Here is a 22,080-nt window from a genome sequence, read left to right as displayed (position 1 = left end):
GGAAATCACATGCATTATTAGTCATTTCCATTAAATCAGTGTCAAAAGGTCTTGAAACAATATTATTGTTTATCACAATAATTTTTTAGACAATTAATCGCTTGGCAAAATTTGTTATCGTGACAGGCCTAATCTCACTTGGTGCTGCTAAAGTGTTTGACCTGAAAATAGGAAGAATATGACACAACTACAAACCTACCAAGACATGGCCCCCCAGTATTTGTACAACTACAAAATAGAGCAGTTATAGGCAGAAAAAAAAAAGTTAATTCCCACCAAAGGACGCATTCTTTTTAAAATTAACCTAAAGTTTATAGAAATAAAAATGTAGACATTTCTGAGTTTCAAAAGTCAAATATTTGCCAGAAAAAAAACTGAAAAATGTTGAGATTAATCTCAGAAATGTTCAGGAAAAAAAAGTGGATATTTCTGAGTTTCAAAATTAGAACATTTTGACTTGGAAAATTTCAAAAGTCAAAAATGTTCAAATTTCTTGATGTTTGATAATATAATTTAATTGTACAGCAGTAAGACCAATAGTTGACAAGATATTTTAATTTCAGCTTGAACAGCAGCCTTCTCTCTTGCATTACGCTGTTCCCAAGCCTTCTTTTAAAGTCTCTCTTTGGGAGGCTGGTTGTCTTAGTTGGAAAGGTTTTTGTTTGCCAAGATGATTACAGACTCCAATAATGCTGACATCCATCACATGGAGAGGTCAATCTATGACAGATAGCGTCTCATTGTGTTTTATCTGTCAGGGTACATGAGTTTACTGAAGCTTACTGGCGGCTGCTTCATCATCTTCATCATGTAAAAAGTTGAGCTCTAGACAGAGTGTTGGGTGTTGGGTCAAAAACAGTTTTTTTGTTGTTGTTTTGATTGTTGTATGTTTTGTTTCTGCAAAACAACAGGCTAAAAATGCAGCATCCACATCACGATGGCGCCTCTCTCATGTTTGACTTGTGTAACTTTTCAAAAAAAAAAAACGAAATTTGCCCCAAAAACTTGCTGAACCACATTTAGCAGAAGTAGCTGCATCCGTCCGTCTCTTGCAGAGAAGTTTTACTTTTCTTTCCATGCTGCTTCAGTCGTTGCTACACCTTGATTCTTTGGTTGTCCTGTCATTCTTTTGAACATTTGAAGCTGCGTTTGGGATCATTTAAGCTGTTTGTGATGTAGTTTGGGCGAATCAAACTACATATTTTACTCCAGAGTAATTTAGTATACAGATGAGTTCATAGTTCATCAAATGCCAGCGTCATTCATAAGCACTGTGTGTTGAGTTTGTGCTGATATGTTTTGTTCTCTCCAAACATCTCTACTGAGGTTTGTATGATCTGAGATGGAGCTTGTGAATTTTTGCAGCCAGTTCACAATCTTACTTTTGTGGTGAATTTGCTAGAATGTCCAGACCTGTGAATATTGACAGCTTCCTTCTTATATTTTATTTATTTGTTTGTTTGTTTCATTTACTTATAGTTTAAAATGAACATATTACATGTTAACATGAAGAAAATGTTAATAATTTTTTATTAACTCCTTTTCTTATAAAAATGATTTTCTTAAATAAAAAAACTATTTTTTATGAAAAGTTTTTAATGAAAATCTCCTTGTTTATATAAAACAAGGAGATTATGAAAAAATAGTTTTTTAAAAGAGAAAACTTAATTTCTTATTAAAAAGTTTCTTTTATTTAAAAAATCTCCTTTTTTATTTAAAAAAAATGACTTTTTAAGTTAAAAAATGTCCCTTTAAGATCTTTTATTAAAAATCTTTCCAAAAAATCCAATATTTTTTGTTTTTTTTGACAAAGAAAAATCTTACATAGGTTTGAATGACAGATACACATTTAGTTGCTTACAGTACAACAAATTGACTTTTGAGAGAAGGGGTAGACTACAAACGCTTTTTTTTTTTAATTATATGGAATAGAATATTTCTAAGATTTCTTTTAAAAAACCAAACAATTTTTTTATGAAATAAAAACAAGTTTTATTATTAAATTTTAATCAAAAATTAGTTTGTAATAGTTACTTTAAAAAAATTAAAAAACTTTAGAAGAATCCATAGAACATCTATCAACTACTCATATAGACACAAAACAGGGAATGCTTATATGTAAAAATAATAACAAAGAAAAATCATGTATCTCTAAATGATACAACTCTACTGAATCAATATGCATCATTATACCTTGATAGAATATTATGTTTTATTATTTTCTTAAAAGTAGGAGTGTATCTGCTCTAAGTTTTAACAATAAAACATAAAATATGTGCTTTCCTTATTCCAGATGGTAACATCCATCCTCACTCAAACTGAAAGAGATCATCACTGTTTTACTACTTTGACTTTTAAGTGATAAGTTGATTAGATATTTGCTTTTTTAAAAGAAAAAAATATGCACATATCTCTGCAGGCAGGACTGAGTGGAGTGCAGCTGTTTGTAGTGATTTCACATTAGCTGGACAGCCTGTTGGCTGAAACCGTTTTTAGTTATCTTTAATCACTCGATCATTGTATGTTAACCTGGAGCATAAGTAATAATCTGATGGGACGGTTCAGTGATAGAGGACCTTCCCCCTTTTTCAGAAATGTATCTGAAATATTTTAGAACTTCAAGTTGTGATCATATTTACACAACTTGAAGTTCATTAATATTTTGAGTTTTATGTGTTATTTAAAATATGCAGGTCTTGCATGAGTCATGCAAGTTTGTAAAAAACAAAAAATGCTGAGGTTGTCTGATAGGATTTAGCTGAAGCACAGAGTGAAAGCTGAGACATTGAGTTTTTTCCTCTTGTAGATAAAAGATAAAACAATGGAGCTTGCTGTGCTCGCCTCTGATAACTCATGACTGCATTGTCTTCTTTTATTCTTGCAAAACTGTAAATCTGCTCCTGGACTTTGCTCAGTATTGACGTTCAGTGTTTACATTATCAGTGCATTTCAAATGTAGCTGCTTCCCTAAACACAACCATAAAAGGTCCAGACAGTTACAGCTAACAGGTAAAGTCCAGTTGCTCACTGCTTCAGCCATCCTTTGTTTTCCCACAGGCCTGCTTTGGTTGTGCTTCCCTAAACACAACCAAAACAGGTCCAGACAGTTACAGCTAACAGGTAAAGTCCAGTTGCTCACTGCTTCAGCCATCCTTTGTTTTCCCACAGGGCTGCTTTGCATATGAACACCACTGATTGAATTCAGCTCACTGCTCCACTTTGCTCTTTTTCCAAAAAGTAGTTCCCTAAGATTGTCGTTTGTTGATTAATGTAAAGTTGTAAGTATTCCTGGCTTAGTAATGGTTAACCTGAGGCCTCATTGCAAAAATGGAATGAAAACATTTGGTGTAAAGTTAAACTTACTTTTAAAGGAATCTTTTAATCCATCTAACATCTAACTAGCCTTAACATTCATATGTAGCTGCTTCCCTGAAGCCCTAAATACAACCAAAAAGCTATGCTAGTTGTAGCTTGACACAAGATTGTGATTGACAGTGCAAAGTCAAGTCTATTGGCTCAGATTGGTTGTTTCTAGTTAGTGAAACTATCACAACAAAGTGACATTTCAATAAAAGTGCTTAAAATAAGTAGAACATGTTTTCTGTCTTTGTACCTTGCATATAGCATCATGTGACACAAACAGTAAAGTGGTTTCAACGAGTTTCTCTTAGCGACTCGTTTTGTTTCCATATCTGTGGTTGACCTTCTCTCAGATCTGGAGTGGGATGGGTGTTGAAGAGAGCTGGGAGGTTGGTGAGAGGTCAGGGGATGCTGTGGGGTTCAAAGTCCCACCTTCAAGCATTCAACAAACCCTGTCCCACCCCCGCTGGCTTTAGTGGAACTTTTCAGGATTCTCTGCTGATCGATATAAAAGGTGCTCTGATACGACACACAGACACTGACCTCATTCTCAGCTACAACACCCAGAAAGCAGGTCTGCCCAGCTATTGCGATGTGGAAAGACTCCAGTCATGGTAAGAGTTACAGGATAAGAGTCACAGGAGCTAAAACTCAGCTATTCTGGTTAAAGTAGATTTTCTTAAGCTAAAAATAAACTATTTTTAAAAAGAAATAGCTTTTTATTCAATGTAAAAAAAAGTAGTTTTTTTAAAAGAAAAAAGTCACTTTTTCAAACTAGTAATGAGGTATTTTAGGAACAACACTATGTTGCTTTTTAAAGCTAAAATCAACTATTTTATTAATAAAATAGATTTTCTTAAGCTAAAAATAAACTATTTTAAAAAAGAAATAGCTTTTTATTCAATGTAAAAAAAATAGCTTCTTTTTTAAAGAAAAAAGTCACTTTTTTAAACTAGTAATAAGCTAATTTAGGAACACTATGTTGCTTTTTAAAGCTAAAATCAACTATTTTATTAATAAAATAGATTTTTTTAAGCTAAAAATCAACTATTTAAAAAAAAAAAGCTTTTTATTCAATGTAAAAAAAAAAGTAGCTTATTTTTTAAAGAAAAAAAGTCACTTTTTTAAACTAGTAGTGAGCTAATTTAGGAACAACACTATGTTGCTTTTTAAAGCTAAAATCAACTATTTTATCCAGATTTCTGTTTCGTTGGTTCTGTTTCGTTGAAACAGTCAGAGTCAAAACTTTTAGGGTGCGTTTACACTGCAGCCTGAAGTGACTAAATTCCGATTTTTTTTTTTACATAATACGACCTGTATCAGATCTTTTCATGGTAGTGTGAACAGCACAGATTATTTTTATTGGATTCTTTTTAGAATGTGACCCATATCCGATACTATCCCCTTCAAATGCGGCCGAACGTCCAGCCCGCATTCATCCGAACTGAACACTGATACTCAACAAATTCTGCGTCCTGATTTGCGCAAGCGGGAAGAAAAACAACAACCATGATGGACAATATGAGGATTAAGTTGTTAATAGTTAATATGCTACTCAACAACTTCTTCAAATGTGTAAGCTAAGCTCCACCGTTAGCCTCCATGTTTACTTCCGCAAACACTGAGAACTTCTTCTTTTTATGGCGGTTGGCAGAACTCTGAGAACGCTGACGCTATAGCGCCCTCTACTGCGGATGCGGGACACTTTCAGGTCGTTTGCCCGTTCGGACTGCAGAACACATACAGGTCACATATCTGTGTCAGCAGAAAAACCGGTTTGACAAAAAAATCGGAATTGGGTCACTTCAGGCTGCAGTGTGAACACAGCCTTAGAGACAGAGGAGAAACATGTGCATCTTGCTAAGTAGAAACTGCTAGTTATTTATCACTGCTCTTTTGTTATTTCAAGTTTATTGATATTTCATGAATAAAATGTGTTTTAACAATAGAAAAATATGTTAAATTTGTCATATTTGCTCTTGTGTTCTGCTTTGCCCCCTTCAGCCAGATGTTTCTGGTAGAACATAAACAGTTTCTCAGAGCCTTGCACCTTATCTCTTTCCCCAGATGAGGGCCGGCCTGCAGCCTCCAGCAGCGGCTCGTCTCGTAGCGCCAGCCGCAGGAAGAGGACCAGCTTCTCCAAAGAACACGTCGAGCTTCTGCGCACCACCTTTGAAACTGACCCGTACCCCGGCATCAGCCTCCGGGAGAACCTGTCCCAGACCACCGGCTTACCAGAGTCACGCATCCAGGTAAGAAGCTACTCAAACGATGAGTTAGAACAATAAAATATCTCTGTGTTTGACTTCAACATGGAGCATTTCCATTACCAGAGCAGCAAAGAGAAAAAGAGAAAAAATAAGAGCCAAAAATACACTTTACAAATGGAAAAATTAAATCCATATGCATATATGGTATAATTTAGTATAATATTAAAAATACAGAGAAAACAGGATCAGCTGTGTTAAATACCAGGAAAAGAAGCTGGAAAAACTTTTGTTTTTATTTATTTATTTACTTGGTTGTTCATAATGTATGTATAAATATATTTCTTTACACTTTTCATTTTATACTTTGCTTATTTCTGTCAAATCTAAAATTAATCTAATTTTAGACACAGAGGGAAATATTATTTATCTATTTCTGTATTAGTATTTATCCTATAATTATCCTTTTTCCCCTTTTTTGGTTTGTTTGTGTTTTAGTTTTTCTGTTGTTTTTTCATTTGCATATGGAAAGGTTAAAATGACTGAAATAAAAAAACCAAGATGAAACTAATACAGAAATAAACAATATTTCTGTATGTTTCTAATTTTAGAATTAATATTAGATTTGATGAAAAGGTGTAATTTACATATTTATGCATAAGGTTTTTATGAAAATTCATTTATAAAGTGTTCATAATATATATATATATATATATATATATATATATATATATATATATATATATATATATATATATATATATATATATATATATATACATACAGTTATTATTACTGGATGAATTAAATTGAACATTTTATTCATATCTGTGGAAACGGTTAATCCACATCTGTTTATAATTTCTCTCTCATCTAAGCACCAGATTACGGTTGCAGAAATCGCTGCATTCTTTATATTATTGAATCAGTTTGCTGTTTTCATGCTTTTATTATGAAAATCTCAGTTTTAAAAGTGTTCTACATTTCAGATCCTACTAATCCACGTGTCTTAAATCTGAACCTGTTTTTATCTCATTTGAGGTTCCCCTGATTCCTGTTCCTGTTTGTCTGGCGAATATTTAACTGAATCTGTTTTTAATCAGCTCTGTATTTAAATTCTGACTCTTGTTTTTTTTTATTTCCTGTCCAGGTTTGGTTCCAGAACCGTAGAGCTCGCACCCTGAAATGTAAAGACGCAAGAAAGGCTCTGTGGCTGTCCAGCAGCCCGCATCATGATGCTTTCCCTTCACCTCCAAGCGTCGCCGGCAGCGGGTCATCAGCGCCGCTGAGGCCTCTGGGGCCGCTGCCTGCCTACCCAGGACCCATCAAACCAGAAATGGACAACGCCGCCTACTACAGCCAACGCCCTCCTGCTTACTCTCCCCCTGGACAGTATGGATCCTTATTTGGGCTTCAGAGCAGCCACACCAAAATGTCCAGTCCGCCCATGTGGGGCATGTGGCCCCAGCCCGGCACCCAAGCCTCTGCTGTTCCCCCTTCATGGTGCAAACCATTGGAGATGATGAGCTTCACCACCAACGGGTCAAACGTCTCGTACCCGGAGCAGCAGATGTACAGCACCTCCTCTGCCAGCTCCCAGTCCTCCACTCCAGCCACGCCGGACTCTGGGTTCTGGGACTCCTGCATCGGGAACAGCCCTCAGCTGGAGAGGTTTTGGACCGGGATGGTTCTGGAGGAGAGCGAGCCGCAGTACCCGAGGGCGGCCCCACAGGCCCCGCAGGCCCTTCTGCAGGCCCTTCCACAGGCCCTTCAGACCCCACAGACCCTGCAGACCCCACAGACCCTGCAGATCCCACAGACCCCGCAGACCCTGCAGATCCCACAGACCCCGCAGACCCTTCTGCAGGCCCTTCCACAGGCCCTTCAGACCCCACAGACCCTGCAGACCCCACAGGCCCCGCAGACCCTGCAGACCCCACAGGCCCCGCTTCCTGTTCTGTCCCTGGAGGAGATCCTGGGAGTGTTAAACGAAAACTGGTTGGAAGGAGAAACTCTGGAGGGTTGTGCTTCTTAAGAAAAAACGGCTTCCTGTTGATGCTAGGTTAGCTCAGATTTTTGGTCATTTGTACTTTTATTTATAGCTGCAGTGTGTAACTTTAAAGTATGTGCAGCTTTAAATAAATTTACGTTTTGTGTTTAAAGAAACCTGGTGTAACGTTTGAAATGAATGAAAATGTTTATTAATTTAAAGTTTTGTCTTTTAACACAGTCACTTGGTTTAATGTATTTATTAACCTACCCAATATTTAAATAACATGACTAATGATTTCTATGATAAAATAATAGTAATAATAATAGATCTGAATTTCTAAAAGTTAATTTTTTTTCTTTGCTTTGGTCAGTCTGAAAAACAGCAACTTGGTTTAAATGACATTTACTAAGCCACACCATTACTTTTGCCTGAAACATTTACTATGACTAATCTATCAAGCAGTGAAGAAAATGCAAGTCAACTGAGCAAACTGAAAATTACGTGTTTTATTTCTAATAACTGTAATAACTACATTTATCATTAACTATTGTTAATTTAGTGCAATGCAGGCACGGCAAGGGTCAGAGGTCAATCAGCATTCAGAGTCGTTGAATATAATTGATATGCAATCTTAAGTAAACTTTGTGTAATTTCATTATCATGCAATATTTGTTTTTCCAAAGGAAAGGTGCTGTTACGTCTACTAAGTGTAACCGTCCAATAATTTACTTATCAGTTGCCTCTAGTACTTTTTTGGACCTACAGGAAAACATTTAATCTGTTAGCACAGAAACAGAAAAAATATTTAATGTTTCAGGCAAAAGTAATGGTGTGGCTAAATAGTCAAAATAGGGTTAGTTTGAACTATTATGAGCAGGCCTAGCGAGGCCTTAGCTGGCAAAAAAATAGTTTTATTTTTTTGGGTGCGGGTTGGAGTCCCCCCCACCCCTGTTGTTTGAAAAGGGGTGCGTTTTTTTTTTTTTTTTTTTTTTTTTCTGCCAATTTGAAGGGCAGAAATTAAATGTTTTTGATTATTTATTCAATGTTGCATGACTTTGTTTTTGTGCTTAATGATGTAATGCACTTTGAAATGCCATGCTGCTGAAATGTGCTATACAAATAAAATTTGATTTGATTTATTAACTCAACTCTGAGTAGCTTTTGGCTCATTTTTGATTCACTGTTAGCTATGCTAGCTGCTAGCCAGATTTAGAATAGCTGCTAGCTTGACTTTGAGTCACCATCAGTCTGAGTCTGAGTAGCTTGCATGACTCTTCTTGATTATGAGGAAATTTTAGCTTGGCTCTAAGTACTTATGATTTATTTTATATATTATGGACTACTTTTTTTGTCTCGAAATGAAGATTTTCACTATTTGCTGGATTCTGAGTAGATGTTAGTGACTCTATGTAGCACTTAGCTCAACTGTGAGTAGTGTTAGCTCCACTATGTGTAGCACTTAGCTTGATTCACTGTCAGCTTTCCCGGTGTAGCTGTTGGCTAGTTCTGAGTAGCTGCTAGCATAGCTGTGAAAACGTGTCAGTTGGACTCAGAGTAACTGTTGGTTTGACTTTCTGTAGCGCTTAGCTTTTCTCTGTTAGCTGTTAGCCGGGTTCTGAGTAGCTGTTAACAGAGCTGTGAAAAGGTGTCAGTTGGATTCTGAGTAGTTGTTAGCTCGACTCTGTGTAGCTGTTAGCTATTTGTAGCTATTTGTTCAACTTTGCGTAGCACTTAGTTTAAGTTTGAGGAGCACTTGCTAGTCTCTGCGTAGCTGATAGTTTGACTCTAACTAGCTGTCGGTACAACACAATATTCTACTTTGCTAAACTCTGAGCAACTTTAAGTCCTGTTAGTAAGCTAAAAGGACTGCTAGCTCAGCTCTGTGACTTAGCACATAGCTGGACAAGGAGTAGTTGTCAGCTAAACTTGATTAGCACTCAACTAGACCCTGACTAGCTGTTTGTAGACTCTGAGTATCTGTTAGTTTGACTTGGAGTAACTGCTAGCTGCAACCTGAGTAAAGTCAGGCTAATACAATAGCATAAGAAAGGTGTTTTTTGACTTTATGTAGTTTTTAACTCAACTTTCAGTTTCTGTTAGCTCAACTCTGCTTGGCCCTTTGCTGAAGTATTAGATTTAATTTATGTTTTTTGATGCTGTTAGCTTTTCTCTTCGTAGTCATTAGATATGACTACTAGAAATTGTATGCATCCAATTTACATCAGAAAGCAGAACATGCTTGTGACTCCATGTAAAAATCAGGAAATCAGTGGGATTTTCTAACTGATGTGCAAAATAAGTAGATATAATTAAGATTACATGTGAGAGTATTTTTATTCCATTCTAGTATCCACACTCTTGAGCAACATGGTCCCAAAATGGTGTTTCTTGTATGGATCTGTTTCAGAAAATACAAACCCTAAAAAGCCCAAGTAGACATTTTATTGCTGCAACTTTAACCACCTATTCCATGTGTTGCAGCTAATTAGGGCAAAAAGCAACAGAGAGGAAATTCTGACTTTCAAAGTTGATACAGTGACTCAAAATTAGTTTTTTTGGCACAAGACTCCATCTTATGAGAACAAATACAACAAAGTGATCAGCATACGTCCATAGGACCGACAAATAAGAATGAACAATATGTTAAATTGTTTATTTATTAATACACATAATTTTACACATAAAATATCATATAGTCACAACCCTGTTATGTTAGAAGTCCATTACTCATTTTAATGCAAACAAATCCACTACAACTGTGACTGAATCTATTTTTTGACTCTAGTCACATATTCTATCTAGAGCAGTGTTTCTCAACCCTGGTCCTTTACCGCCCCCTGCTCTGCATGGTTTAGATGTGCCTTTATTCCAGAACAGCTGATTCAAATGATTGCATGACCATAAAGTGCTGCAGAAGCCTGTTAATCACCCAGAGATACAATTCAGGTGTGTGGCAGAAAGGAAACACGTAAAACATGCAGGACAGGGGGGGTCAGTGAGGACCAGGGTTGAGAAACACTGATCTAGAAAGTATTTTTCACATCCATGATTTTATCCACTTTGTAAAATTTACACGACTCTTAGGTTCTCTTTCTTCATTCAATAATTTTATCCTTGTTAACGTATAACCACAGTATTGGCTCTGATAAGTTATCAGAAAAAATTCCTCTGTCATTGATATTTGACAGCTCTGCTATCGTGCAGGGGGGGAAGTAAGTTCGTTTCTGCAAAGGGTGCAGCAAAAAGCTCTTATATTAATGGTAATATGTGGGCTACACACAAAAATATGACTATTTCCAAATCTGATGCATTTTACAGGCAAGAAAAGACGGAAACATTGAGGTAAACATTTCCCACATTGTTTGTATTTCTCCCAATTTGAGAGCAGGACTTTGAGTCAAATCCTAAACTTTGTGTAATCATGTGAAATAAAGAGAATCTTGTTCCTGCTTTTAGGTTTGCGGTTGCATGGTCGCTGTTATTCCCACTATGTCTGTCGGAAAAGGTCTTTAAACTATTTGACTCTTTTTATTTAAGAACCCAAAACGAACTGGGTCAGAAATGTTTATCGGGGTGTTTCTGCATGTGTGCAGTTCATCTGTCTCGGTCAGCAGTGGATAAATTGACCGAATGCCTTTAAAAATCCAGAGTTGGGACGGCACTGCGTCAGCAAACTGACTTCTGAAGTGGGGAAGAAAGTCTGAAAGTCACACAAGCTGTTTTTATCTAAAGAGCAAAATATAAACTGCTGCGAGATATTATTTTTAGCTTTATTTAATTTGTGTGATTTAATATTTTTCTGCTTGTTAGATTTTTCTTTTGCATGGTTTCTTTGGGATGGTTTTTAGTTCCTGCTTTATACCACTAGAGGTCCTCGGTTAGCCCTTCATCTAAGCCTGCCTGCCACAATTTTAGACTAACTTAAACTTTTAAGCAAACAAAATAAATTTCTAACCGTTTTTTGTTACAAAATAAATGTAAAAACCTGCACTTCCTGCTGTAGTTTCATCTGGTTCAAACCTCAACTTGAGGGAGGTGTTTATCTGCCTAAACAGGCATTCATAGATGCTTCTTTATTTTATCCACAAAATAAAACATAAAGTTGTTTCATCCTGTTTCACCTGACATAATAAAGCATGCTTCCTCACCCGACGAACCATGAAAATAAAATAAACAGGATGTTGGGCCTGAAGCTTGTTCTGACCTCTAGCCTGAATACTCGCATTGGGAGGAAGGGTGTCGGCCTCATGTGTTTGATGCAAGTTCCTTTCTCAATGCATGCAGAAGACATACAATAGGCTTAGACACAAGAGGCAACATGAGTTATTGGACACACTAAAGATAGATCAGCAGAGGAAATACTGGAGACTGTCTCCAGCAGGTGTTGACCAGAACGTGAGGGTTATGACAGCTGCATTTTTAAACAAATCCGCCTGTAAACCAAGATACATTTAGAGTTAGAGGTTAAAAAAGTAAAAAATATTCTAGAAATGTGAATTGGATAATCTATAAAATGATTATTTCAACTAAATGTTGAAATTCATGTCATACAAATGTCTTCAAATTGTTTTTGTTGTTTGTGATGGAAGGATGTGCAGTAGCAGTCAGTCTTGCAACAAATATGTAGAGGCCTCTGACTGAAGAATGTAGCATGACATGCTAACAGCTCAAAATCTGGGAAACAGAGACAATATTACACAGTAAAATGTTCAGGATGACACTTTTAGTTGTTGGCAAACACTGCAAATCCAGCTTATTTGCTTTAACCGCTCTTCTTTAAATGAGATGTTGGAGTGGGGGATCTGAGATGCTTCCAGCATCCTCCTTCTCTCTCTGTTCTGCATCCATGAAGCCTCGTTTTCAACTCCTCTTCAATTTGCAGTCATAGTTCCAGGGTCTGCTGAGCTTTTGGGATGCTAATTTTCTGGTCAAATAGAAAAAAACAATACCTTGTTACCATGGTTACACATTATGAAAAGTAAGACCAAAAATCCATCCAGCTGAAGACAGGAGAAAAAATCAAAACCACTTTTCAGATTAATTAATTAATTTTTTCTTTATTTTAGTTTCAAATCTATTTTTTTAGTAAAAAATTTTTCTTAAACTTCATGGCCCCATTTTAATTCCTCATACTGAGAGGAAAAATCAGGTGACCAAATGTGACGGCGCTCTGCTTTGGTTGCTAGGTAACAGGGCTGGACTGGGATTGCTAGGTAACGGTGTAATGCCTCAAATGTTATGAGCAGTTTTTTTGAAAGGCTCATTTTACAGACACCAAAAAACTTGCCAAAAAATGTCTACGTGTGGTTTTTAAGCACTTTGGTTGTTTTTTTAAGCATCTGAGACCCAAATGGAAGCACAAAGACGTGAAAAATGTGTATTTTTGGATTAGCAAACCTGCTTCAGCAGAAAACAAAAAAGCAATAGTGTGTTGCTGCCACTTGGAGGCAGCATCAGAAACAGGAAACACACTGCAGGCTGCTGTCAACTTGTTTCTCTGCCTTGGTCCCAAAAACCACAGGGATCTTGTTGCTGCTGTAGTCCTGGAAAAGATTTTGGACTGTAACCAAGTCAGCAACTGCTGTATGATCGAGGACTGACAGACTCTCTGACCCCGGCGAAGCTTTGTCTTGTTGACATCTGATTCCATTGTTTCCTGTGCAGCTTATAAGATAGACAGCATGGTTGTCTTAAACAGCTTCCTACTAGGAGATGCACTGAATCAATACTGGTCTGTCCTGAGGTGTGACTTTGAGTTTTGAAGAAGGAAGCTCCCCAGATACGCCAGAGCGGCCTGTGAGTGATGGTCCTCAGCTGCTTCTGGGGCGAAGCCTCTCTAAAAATACGGCCTGTAATTTGACCAAACCCTCCCATGGAGCCCACGGCCGCCGCTCTAATTCAGGCGCTGGTTGTGATTGCACTGCGCCACGTTCCCCCCGTGTTCGGCCTCAACCTAGGTTTGCACTCCCACGCTGTGATTGATCTCGGCCTGTGACAGACAGGAAGTGTGTATTTATGTTTGAGTTCCTGCATGCGCGCATGCATTTCGATCTGGGAGATAGCATCTGGATAACCAATAGGAAATGTGAAAGGGAAGGCTCTTAGGATTTGTTTGCCTTTCCTAAAATAGAAGAGCAAAGTTTCAGCAGGCCAGACTTCACTTCTCTGTAAATACATGAATATCATTAGAAAATTGCAGATAATCAATGTAATATAATAATTATGTCAATTCAGAGTAACAGTGGGCTTCTATTGCATCTTCTATCATTTATTGTGATAAATTACATATCACAATAAGAATTTTGATTTATTGTTTCCACGGTAATTTTCAATTTTACTGCTTTCTCCACTTTCTGTTCAATAAAAGCTTCAATAAATATCAATAAATTTGAAATATACAAATTAATTTGCAGTTTAGTGATACAAATCACACTTCTACTTTATTGATCCCAAAGGGAAATGAAATGTTGTTAGTTATTATACATAATGATGGCTGTTGGCAGGAAAGATCTCCAGTAGCAGTCTGAGTTACAGTGAAATTGAAGAAGCCTCTGACTGAAGACACTCTGGACAGGGTCATGAAGAGGATGCTGTATTGTTATTAATTGATATCAATATCAATTATATTGATATTATAACAATATAATTGTTATTATATCCCCACAGACACAGTATTTGTGTCTGTGGGGATATAATCATTGTGACACCCAGCTATAGTCATACAGTTACATAAAAAGATGCAATAAATCGTTTTATCATGATAAAACTTTAAGTCCACCTCTAATTCAGAGTACATTTAACTTATTATGCTTCTGTTGGAAATGCTAATGCTACAAACATAGCTCCATACAGAAATAGAAAGCTGATATTCATTTCCTCACACATGAGAAGGCATATGCATTCATGAGAAGTAAAGTCCTGATGCTCGGTAGCATGCTAACATGCTAACATCTTCGGTCAGTTCTTAGTTCAGATTAGTTTTTGTTCAACTGAGTCACTTCAATTCAGGTCCGTTAAATGGAATTCAATTCACTTAATTCAGTTGAGCTCAGTTCAATTTAATTCAGTTCACTTCGACTCTGTGTAGTTTGGTTCACTTCAATTGGGTTTAGTTCTGTTTAATTCAATACACTTTGAATCAGTTAGATTCAATTGCATTCAGTTAATTTTAGCTCAATTCAGTTACATTCATTGTACAGTTCAATTCAGTTTAATTTGGTTCAGTTTAATTTAATACAGTTTGAAACAGTTACGTTCTAGTTAGTTCATTTCATTTCAATTCATTTCAATTCAGTTGAGTTCAGTTCAGTCACTTCAGTAAAACTCAATTCAGTTCAGTTCAATAAAATTTGAGTCAGTTACTCTCAGTTCCATTTAATTCAGTTTGTTAAGTTTATTTTAAACTGAATTCAGTTCAGTTACCAGTTGGTAACAAATGTCATCTAAAGACAGTTTGCAGAATAAAACTCAACCAGCTGGAGTTCATTCAGTTCAGCCCAGTTCACTTTAACACACTTTTAAATCTTTTTACAGAAGCATTTATAACACTAGGTAACTAACTTTATCTTTATGTTTAAATTTGTTGTGGTGTGAAAGTTTCCTGCTGCAGTGTGTCCAATGTTTTGTTTTTGTCTGATTGGTAAAAAAAATAAAAAATCCTCCTCCTTTCATTGTTTTCTGATTCCTGTCCAGCTGGTGTTTACATCTAAATGTTTCTTCCTGTCTTCATGATGTTTTTTGTTTGCTGACATTGTCATGTTGGGTCTGTTTAGTCCATTCTGTTGACTGATTTTTATTCAGGGCTACGTATAAATGCACACCACACTTTTCAGATGTCTATTTGTAAAGGAATGTGAAAACTTGGTATTATTTTTGCATCCGCCTCACAATGAGCCGCTGCTGCGTTGGTGTAAGACAGAGTGAAGAAACCAGCGACGTGCAGATGAGGAACTCCACTATGTTTCTTTAGAAATGTGTCTGTGAGGTGTTTTAATGTCTCATTTTGATCTCCAGCAGCTGAGATGTTTCATTTTAACACATTATCGGACTAACACTCAGATACCAGCGACGAGATGAAGCTTCCTGTGACTTCGCTGATTATTTTGTGGTTATGGTTTCGTTCGCCTTAAATTGCGCGCATATCTACACATGCAAACTGTTTCCTTTTTTTTTACTCTGTAAGCACACGTGCTTTATTGAGGCAGTAATGAGGGCTAATATGACAGCCCACACTGCGCTGCAGAGGTCAGATCTCTTTCTCCTTGTCTCAGGATCTCACACCTCCTCCTGTGGCGTCTCCATCTGCAGCTCTCTGCTCCCATCCCACACATCACATCACACAGAAACAAAGACCAACGCAGCGAGGATGACTCATCTACTCATCAAAAACACAAAGTCATTAAAAAAATGGAGAAATGGAGGTTACTAAAGTTCAATCCCCAAATGAGTTTCTTACATTCTCATTTTACAAACTTTTAGACGGCCCACAAGGCTCCAGACTCTAAACATTCATGCAAGCTCAACAGATTTTGTTGCGTTAATTAATACATTCATATTCTTGATACGATGAGTTAGGCTAAGTTCACGCAGCAGGTTTTGATGTTCAATTCTGACTTTTTTTTTCTGCAGAAATCTGTTTTTTTATTTGTTTGTTTTTATATCTATGTAAAAGTTACATTCTGCCCCTTTTGAGAGTCACTTTGTTGTAGTTTGTTAAACTAGGGGTGCCCAAACAGCATCTCCCTAGGGCCCCGACAAATCAGAAACGGCCCTGCTTTTCCTCCTTATTTTCCTCCAATGTGTTGCTAATGATGTAATTTCTCATAGTCCTGGACCCAGGATCCCCCAGCAGGCGGACTGCAGGCTGGTTTCTAGGTTTTAGAGAACAGGCTCCGCCTCTCCACCCAGCTTGTCCAGCAGCAGCGGCGGTGGCAGCGGCGGCTCAGTGCGCCGGGGAGCGTCAGGCAGCAGGACACGCCGCGGACGGGAGCGGACCCGCCGGATCACAAAACACCATCCCTCCTCGCCTTCAAGGGGAAAACACCCCCGCACATCTCCTCAGACCGAGCGATCCGGTGGAAACATCGGAACAAACTCCGGGTTGGATCCGTAGCCAGTGGCGGGCAGGAGGGATGCTGCTCCAGCCCGACACGGTGCACCGCGCAGTCCGCCTCAGAGGCTGGTGATGCCCGCCGCGGTGCGGGGATCCCCACCCAGCTGCAGCGGCAGCAGGTCGGAACAACAGGGCGTCGGGGAGATGATGGTGGTTCGGCCGGGATCATGGCTAACGGAACCGGTTCTATCATGCTGAAATGCGTCGTGGTTGGAGACGGCGCAGTGGGTAAAACGTGTCTCCTGATGAGCTATGCCAACGACGCCTTTCCAGAGGAGTATGTGCCCACGGTGTTTGATCATTATGCAGGTGGGGTCACATTTCTTTCTCCTAACCATGACATCACGACTTACTGAACTGCTCCTTTCTCTTTGTTTGGGGTTAATTTCCCAGCCTGAAATGCAATAAGCGGGGGGGAGAGGCGTGATTGAATCCCCCCTGACTTCTCTGCCACTCTTTCTGCAACTGCATTGCATCTGTTGCTGTAATCAGAACCACTTGTTCGGCTTCCCGTTGCCTCAGAGGGGGCTGGAAGTCCCTGAGACCATCAGCCCTGACGCCACCCTCACCTTTCAACTGCTCTTGTCATTTGTCTTGCAGTGAGCGTCAACGTTGGAGGGAAGCAGTACTTGTTGGGACTGTATGACACAGCTGGTCAGGTATGTTTTCAGTTTCACTCATGAAGCGCTGTGGAAAAAAGTGTTTATTCCCTTCAGTTTTTGCTAATTTTTTTTGTTTGTTTTGTGGCCTACGCCTGTCAAAATTAGCAATAAATGAGTTAATCACATGAAAAATTAAAACAAACTCAGTCCATTTGCATGAGTTGTTGTTTCTCTCTTTCTACTAAAAGCTGGATGATAAAAGTCTTCAGTCTGGTGCTTTGGTCTCAACTTCCCCATGTTTTGAAGGACGGCTTTGTTTACAGAAAATAAATAATTCACTTTATTTGTTGTTCCTGTTGGTTTGTTTATTTATCTTGAATATTTAAAATGTTTTCCAGTTCCAGTGTTTAATGTTAATCAGAATTTAAAGTTTATTGATCTTTCAAAATGTGTCCTTGCCTTATTATGCCATTACCATCTCAAAATAACAATATTATCATTTATTGCAATAACTCCTGGAACAAGAGATCGGCCAACAATTTATTATTGTGAAAGGCCTGTTGTAGGCATGTTTTTACATAATTCGGCTCATTAAAGATACTCTGATGAATTGGATTAATCGTGTCTTATCAATTACTGAAATAATCGTCAACTAATTTAGCAATTGCTTAATAATTAACTACAGTATACAGACTAAAAAACTCGAATTAGAGCAGTAACTGTACAACAAAACACATACATTTTTAATTTAAATTAAGAATCCTTCTTTCCAGTTGCAGTTTTAATTTCATATGGTTCAAATACTGTAAAAATATACTCCTTTTGTTAGCCAGTTATTAATCAGTTCATCTAAATAATAATCAACTGATCAGTCCTTCACTGTATTAATGTTAAGTCAAGTTTTTCACATGTGGTTGGTTGGTTTTACTTGTAGATGCGTCCTTTGCTATAAAGGATCAAGTGTTCACTAAAGAAATGCTGTTACTGAATATTAAGCAAGAAAAGTTTATTTTCGTATTTTAAAAATTATTGTTTATTTGTGTTTTTAATTCATTGCTAAGATTCTACAAAAAGGCTTACGTGGTTAAATGAAAAATTTGCAAGGGTTTATGTCACTTTTCTCCTTTCTTTGCACCTTATCAACCTTCCAGTCCTCTTGGGTCTTCTGGTTCTGGTCCAGAAGAAGCATTCAGCTTCTATGCCCCACAAATCTGGAGCAAACTTCCATGAAACTGCAAAGATGCTGAAACACAGAGTTCCTTTAATCAAGACCAAAACCTACCTTGCGAGTCATAATTGCTGGAATATTGATCGACTTATTTGATGTGTATTTGCTTGATGGTTTTGATGATGGCATTTAATAAAAAGTGATGCTTATTGCTTGTTTCAAGTGGGACAAATTGGACTTTTGGGGGGTGAAAAGTTCAGTATTAGGCCGTTCAGACAGCGATGAAAAGCTCTGATCTAAGGGAGCATTCACAGGAGCTGTGTTTAGTCCACTTAAATCCAACTCCAGTTTTTGTCTAGAAAGTCGTATTCATTTGTGGATCGCTTGATTTGTCTCTTAATTTTTTCCCAGAGCTGTATAAAAGGGGGTAAATGATTTTTCTCAGCGCTGCATTTTCCGTCTGTCTAGCACTTTTCCCATGTGCTCTTCCACGGGCCAAAAGTTATCCAAGAGGGCCTCCAAAACGCCCACAGGGCTTCCAGACACTAAGCTGCAACAGGTGATGGTTTTCACACATGGGTTTGCTGCCAGACTCTGGTGTGTCATGGACAGCGATGGCAGCGAGGGGCTTCAATAGTTCTATTATGCAGAGAACAGGGCTCCTATGTCCGGTAGTGATGTCACAGATTTTGCTGCCTAATGCTTGGGCTTTCTCTCCACAATGTGTCATTCAGTGGGTGTTCAGGAGTTCAGACTGTACTGAAAACTGCTATACACACACCCATGCACAAACAAACACACACACAGTTGTGTTTTCATCACTTGTGGGGACTTCACATTGACTTCCATTCATTTCTACAGCCTAACCCTTACCATAATCCTAATCCTCACCTTAACCTTTACTCTGACCCTAACCATCACAGACCTAACCCCTAACCCAAAAACAACAATTTCCCTCATGGGGACCAAGATAATGTCCCCACAAGGAGCAATGGTCCCCATAACCCACATTGTAGGAATAGGTTCCCATAAGGATATAAAAACCTGGTACACACACACACGCGTACACACATCCGCACGCACAATAATGTTTCGCCCTCAGCAGCGCAGCCAGTCCACACACAGACTGAAGAAGACAAGCGCTGGTTTATTCGCTGCGAGACGTTTGCGATATTCGTTGACTTTTCTTTATGATAAAAAAAGGATTGTTGAGAATTTGACTGATTACGCTGCAAAAACACAAAATCTTACCAAGTACTTTTGATCTAGATTCTAGTCCAAATACATATTTGGACTAGAAACACACTAGTACACTTGAAATAAGACAAAACTAACTTATAAGTCACTTTTCAGCAAGTTAATAATTTCTCAATATTGATGAAAAGGTATTAGTTTCATCGGCAGATTATTTTACTTATAACAAGACATTTTTCCCATGAGTGAAATAATTAGTTGAACTAGAAATTTTTAATCAAAATTAAGGATTTATTACTTAAAACAAGCTGCTGTATCTTTCTGAGAAGTTAGTTTTATACAATTTAATGTGCATTAGGATATTTGGACTAGAAACTAGACTAAGACTTGTGTAACCCGCAGTTAGTCAATTAAGACTTTTATTTTTGCGGGCCCACTTCCTGTTTTCCCCAAACTCCTCAACTTATTTAAAGCCCCGCCTCCAGCCAGGTTAAACAACATCACCTGTTCACTGTGATTGTGGCTGGCTGCTGGCATCCTGCTGATTTCACCCTGGAAATTCAACCCAAATCTCTGAAACTATTGATTTGCACTCTTGGTGAGTTTTGTTCATGGCATAGCAGTATCTGTTTAGCATCCAGTTCTGCTTGATTGCTCATTGGAGCATTGTTTTGTTAGAACAGTTGCCGTTGTACCTGGGCTGTCACAGCTGATCGCTGTTGGGTGCGCCCCACTCCCTACTTTAAGGTCGGGTTTTTTTATATGATGGATCAGATCCTCTTCTGAACCAAAGGATGGCGAGCTAAAGGAAAAGAACTCTATGATCTTTGCATTTATTTTGAATTGTCTCTCACTGTGCATTTGTAATTGTTTTGTTTGTTTTTTTCTCCCCTTATGTTTTTCCCTGTTCCAAAAAAAAAAAAAATTCAATACATTGGCACGAAACACTAACTAAAACAGTTTCCTTGTGTTTTCATTCACACCTCAGGCTCCTCAAAGAACCGGTTTCTGATATCGCAGTTAGCCGCCTAGCCCATAACTGTTACACTTGGTAATATTTTGTGTTATTGCAGTGTAGATGTTCCAATGGAAGGTTTTCACAAATGAGGTCTAGTCAACAAACCTGCTTGAGTCAGATGACACCCAAACTGAACTTTTTGGTTGACATTATTAGCTTGTGCACACTATTCATACAGTGAAACATGGTGGGGGCAGCATCATGCTGATTATCCTGTCCAGCAGCGTGGCTCTCAGAAGATGAATGACTGGGGATGAAATTTACCTTTCAGCAGGACTGTGACCTTGACCAACAGTCAGAGCATCAAAAAGTAGCTTATTCAAGCATTAGAATGGTCTAGTCAAAGTCATAAACCCAAATCTGATTGAGAATCAGTGGCAGGAGTTGAAAATAAATAAACTTTAATCTGTAACAAACATTTAACATTGGGACTGCAAGACATTTTAAATAACCAAAATAAATGAACAAAGCAATCAAGCAGCAAATAAAATGGATCTGAAGGTTCTGTAAACAAAAATTCCCTTTAAAAAAGAGTTTAGACGCTCAAGACTGAAGACTTTGTCACCCGGTTTTGGTAGAAAGAGAAATAATCATGCAAATGGAAATTATCAAGTTTCAATCTGTTTATATGCAAAGCTGGTGGAGCCATACCACAAACAACATGCAGCTGTTATTGCAACATAGTATTGACTCAGAATAAGTGTAAATGGCTGCCACATTTTCAGATGTTTAACTGCAAAATAGTTTAAAATAAAGTTCTTCAGATTGTGATAGGATACTGTTCATTTCAAGCTGGATTACATTTTTGTTTTTTTGTAAAATCTGAAGTTTCTGTACAGAGTCTGCGGCCTTTGAGCTTCCTTCTACAGTGTGGTTTTCTATTTAAAATATCTGAAATGAAACCTTGCGTTTAGATTTTGGATTGATTTTATGTGTACCGTTACACTTCTAAGCACAGAAACTGTGTGAGACACGGCACCCACTGTCCTGGTGTTACTTTTAAAAGTGAAAAAATACAGATTTTGATCCTTCTTTGCATTCTTAAACTTCTGCATCCTTGGTGGACAAAGGAGCGTTATTATAGATCCCTCCTGTAGTTCATTTAATTTCAAATAAAATTCCTGATATTTTTTGCACATTCCTGTTTGCACATTTCTTTTCACTTCTTCTAAACAGCTTATTGTCTTATGCTCCAATATACGTACGTTTTTAAGTTATTCTACTCAGTTGAACATTTTGATCCGTTGAACTTGCTATTTTTAACAACTGCACATTATTTTCCGACACTGTAAAATTGCTCTTACTGGACAGTTTGATCATTTTACTTCTCTTTTTATATACTTATGTCTGTTTGCTGCTGGTACACCTGAATTTCCCCACTGAAGGACAGTAAATGATGTTTCTCTTACATTATTTTATTAATAAA

The 22,080-nt window shown here is 37.8% G+C and overlaps 2 protein-coding genes and 1 long non-coding RNA gene across 4 annotated transcripts in view; all 3 read left to right on the top strand.

Moving 5' to 3' along the window:
* The first annotated feature begins 3,725 nt into the window (after positions 1-3,725).
* LOC106909288 (protein gooseberry-like) lies at positions 3,726-7,602 on the top strand. Its single transcript, XM_088013470.1, has 3 exons — positions 3,726-3,749; positions 5,382-5,612; positions 6,718-7,602. The coding sequence occupies exons 1-3, from the start codon at positions 3,726-3,728 to the stop codon at positions 7,600-7,602; spliced, it is 1,140 nt and encodes a 379-aa protein (XP_087869596.1).
* An 8,521-nt stretch (positions 7,603-16,123) lies between these two features.
* Positions 16,124-22,080, top strand: part of rhoq (ras homolog family member Q) — a 27,447-nt gene continuing 21,490 nt past the window's right edge. Inside the window, exons 1-2 of the mRNA XM_014975638.2 lie at positions 16,124-16,981; positions 17,273-17,331. Coding sequence (XP_014831124.1) covers positions 16,840-16,981; positions 17,273-17,331 — 201 coding nt within the window. The 5' untranslated portion in view covers positions 16,124-16,839. The remainder of the gene's footprint in view (positions 16,982-17,272; positions 17,332-22,080) is intronic.
* On the top strand, positions 19,891-21,171 carry LOC148155385 (uncharacterized). Of its 2 annotated transcripts, none has more exons than XR_015765442.1 (2): positions 19,891-20,234; positions 20,320-21,171. It is a non-coding gene; the product is annotated as an uncharacterized LOC148155385 (long non-coding RNA). The 2 variants fall into 2 exon arrangements; XR_015765441.1 differs by having other exon boundaries at positions 20,315-21,171.

The sequence above is a fragment of the Poecilia mexicana genome, unplaced genomic scaffold (genome assembly GCF_051168715.1).
Source record: "Poecilia mexicana isolate PSO_F unplaced genomic scaffold, ASM5116871v1 scaffold_15, whole genome shotgun sequence".
NCBI classification, from domain to species: Eukaryota; Metazoa; Chordata; class Actinopteri; order Cyprinodontiformes; family Poeciliidae; genus Poecilia; species Poecilia mexicana.
This window is presented reverse-complemented; position numbering and strand designations above follow the sequence as displayed.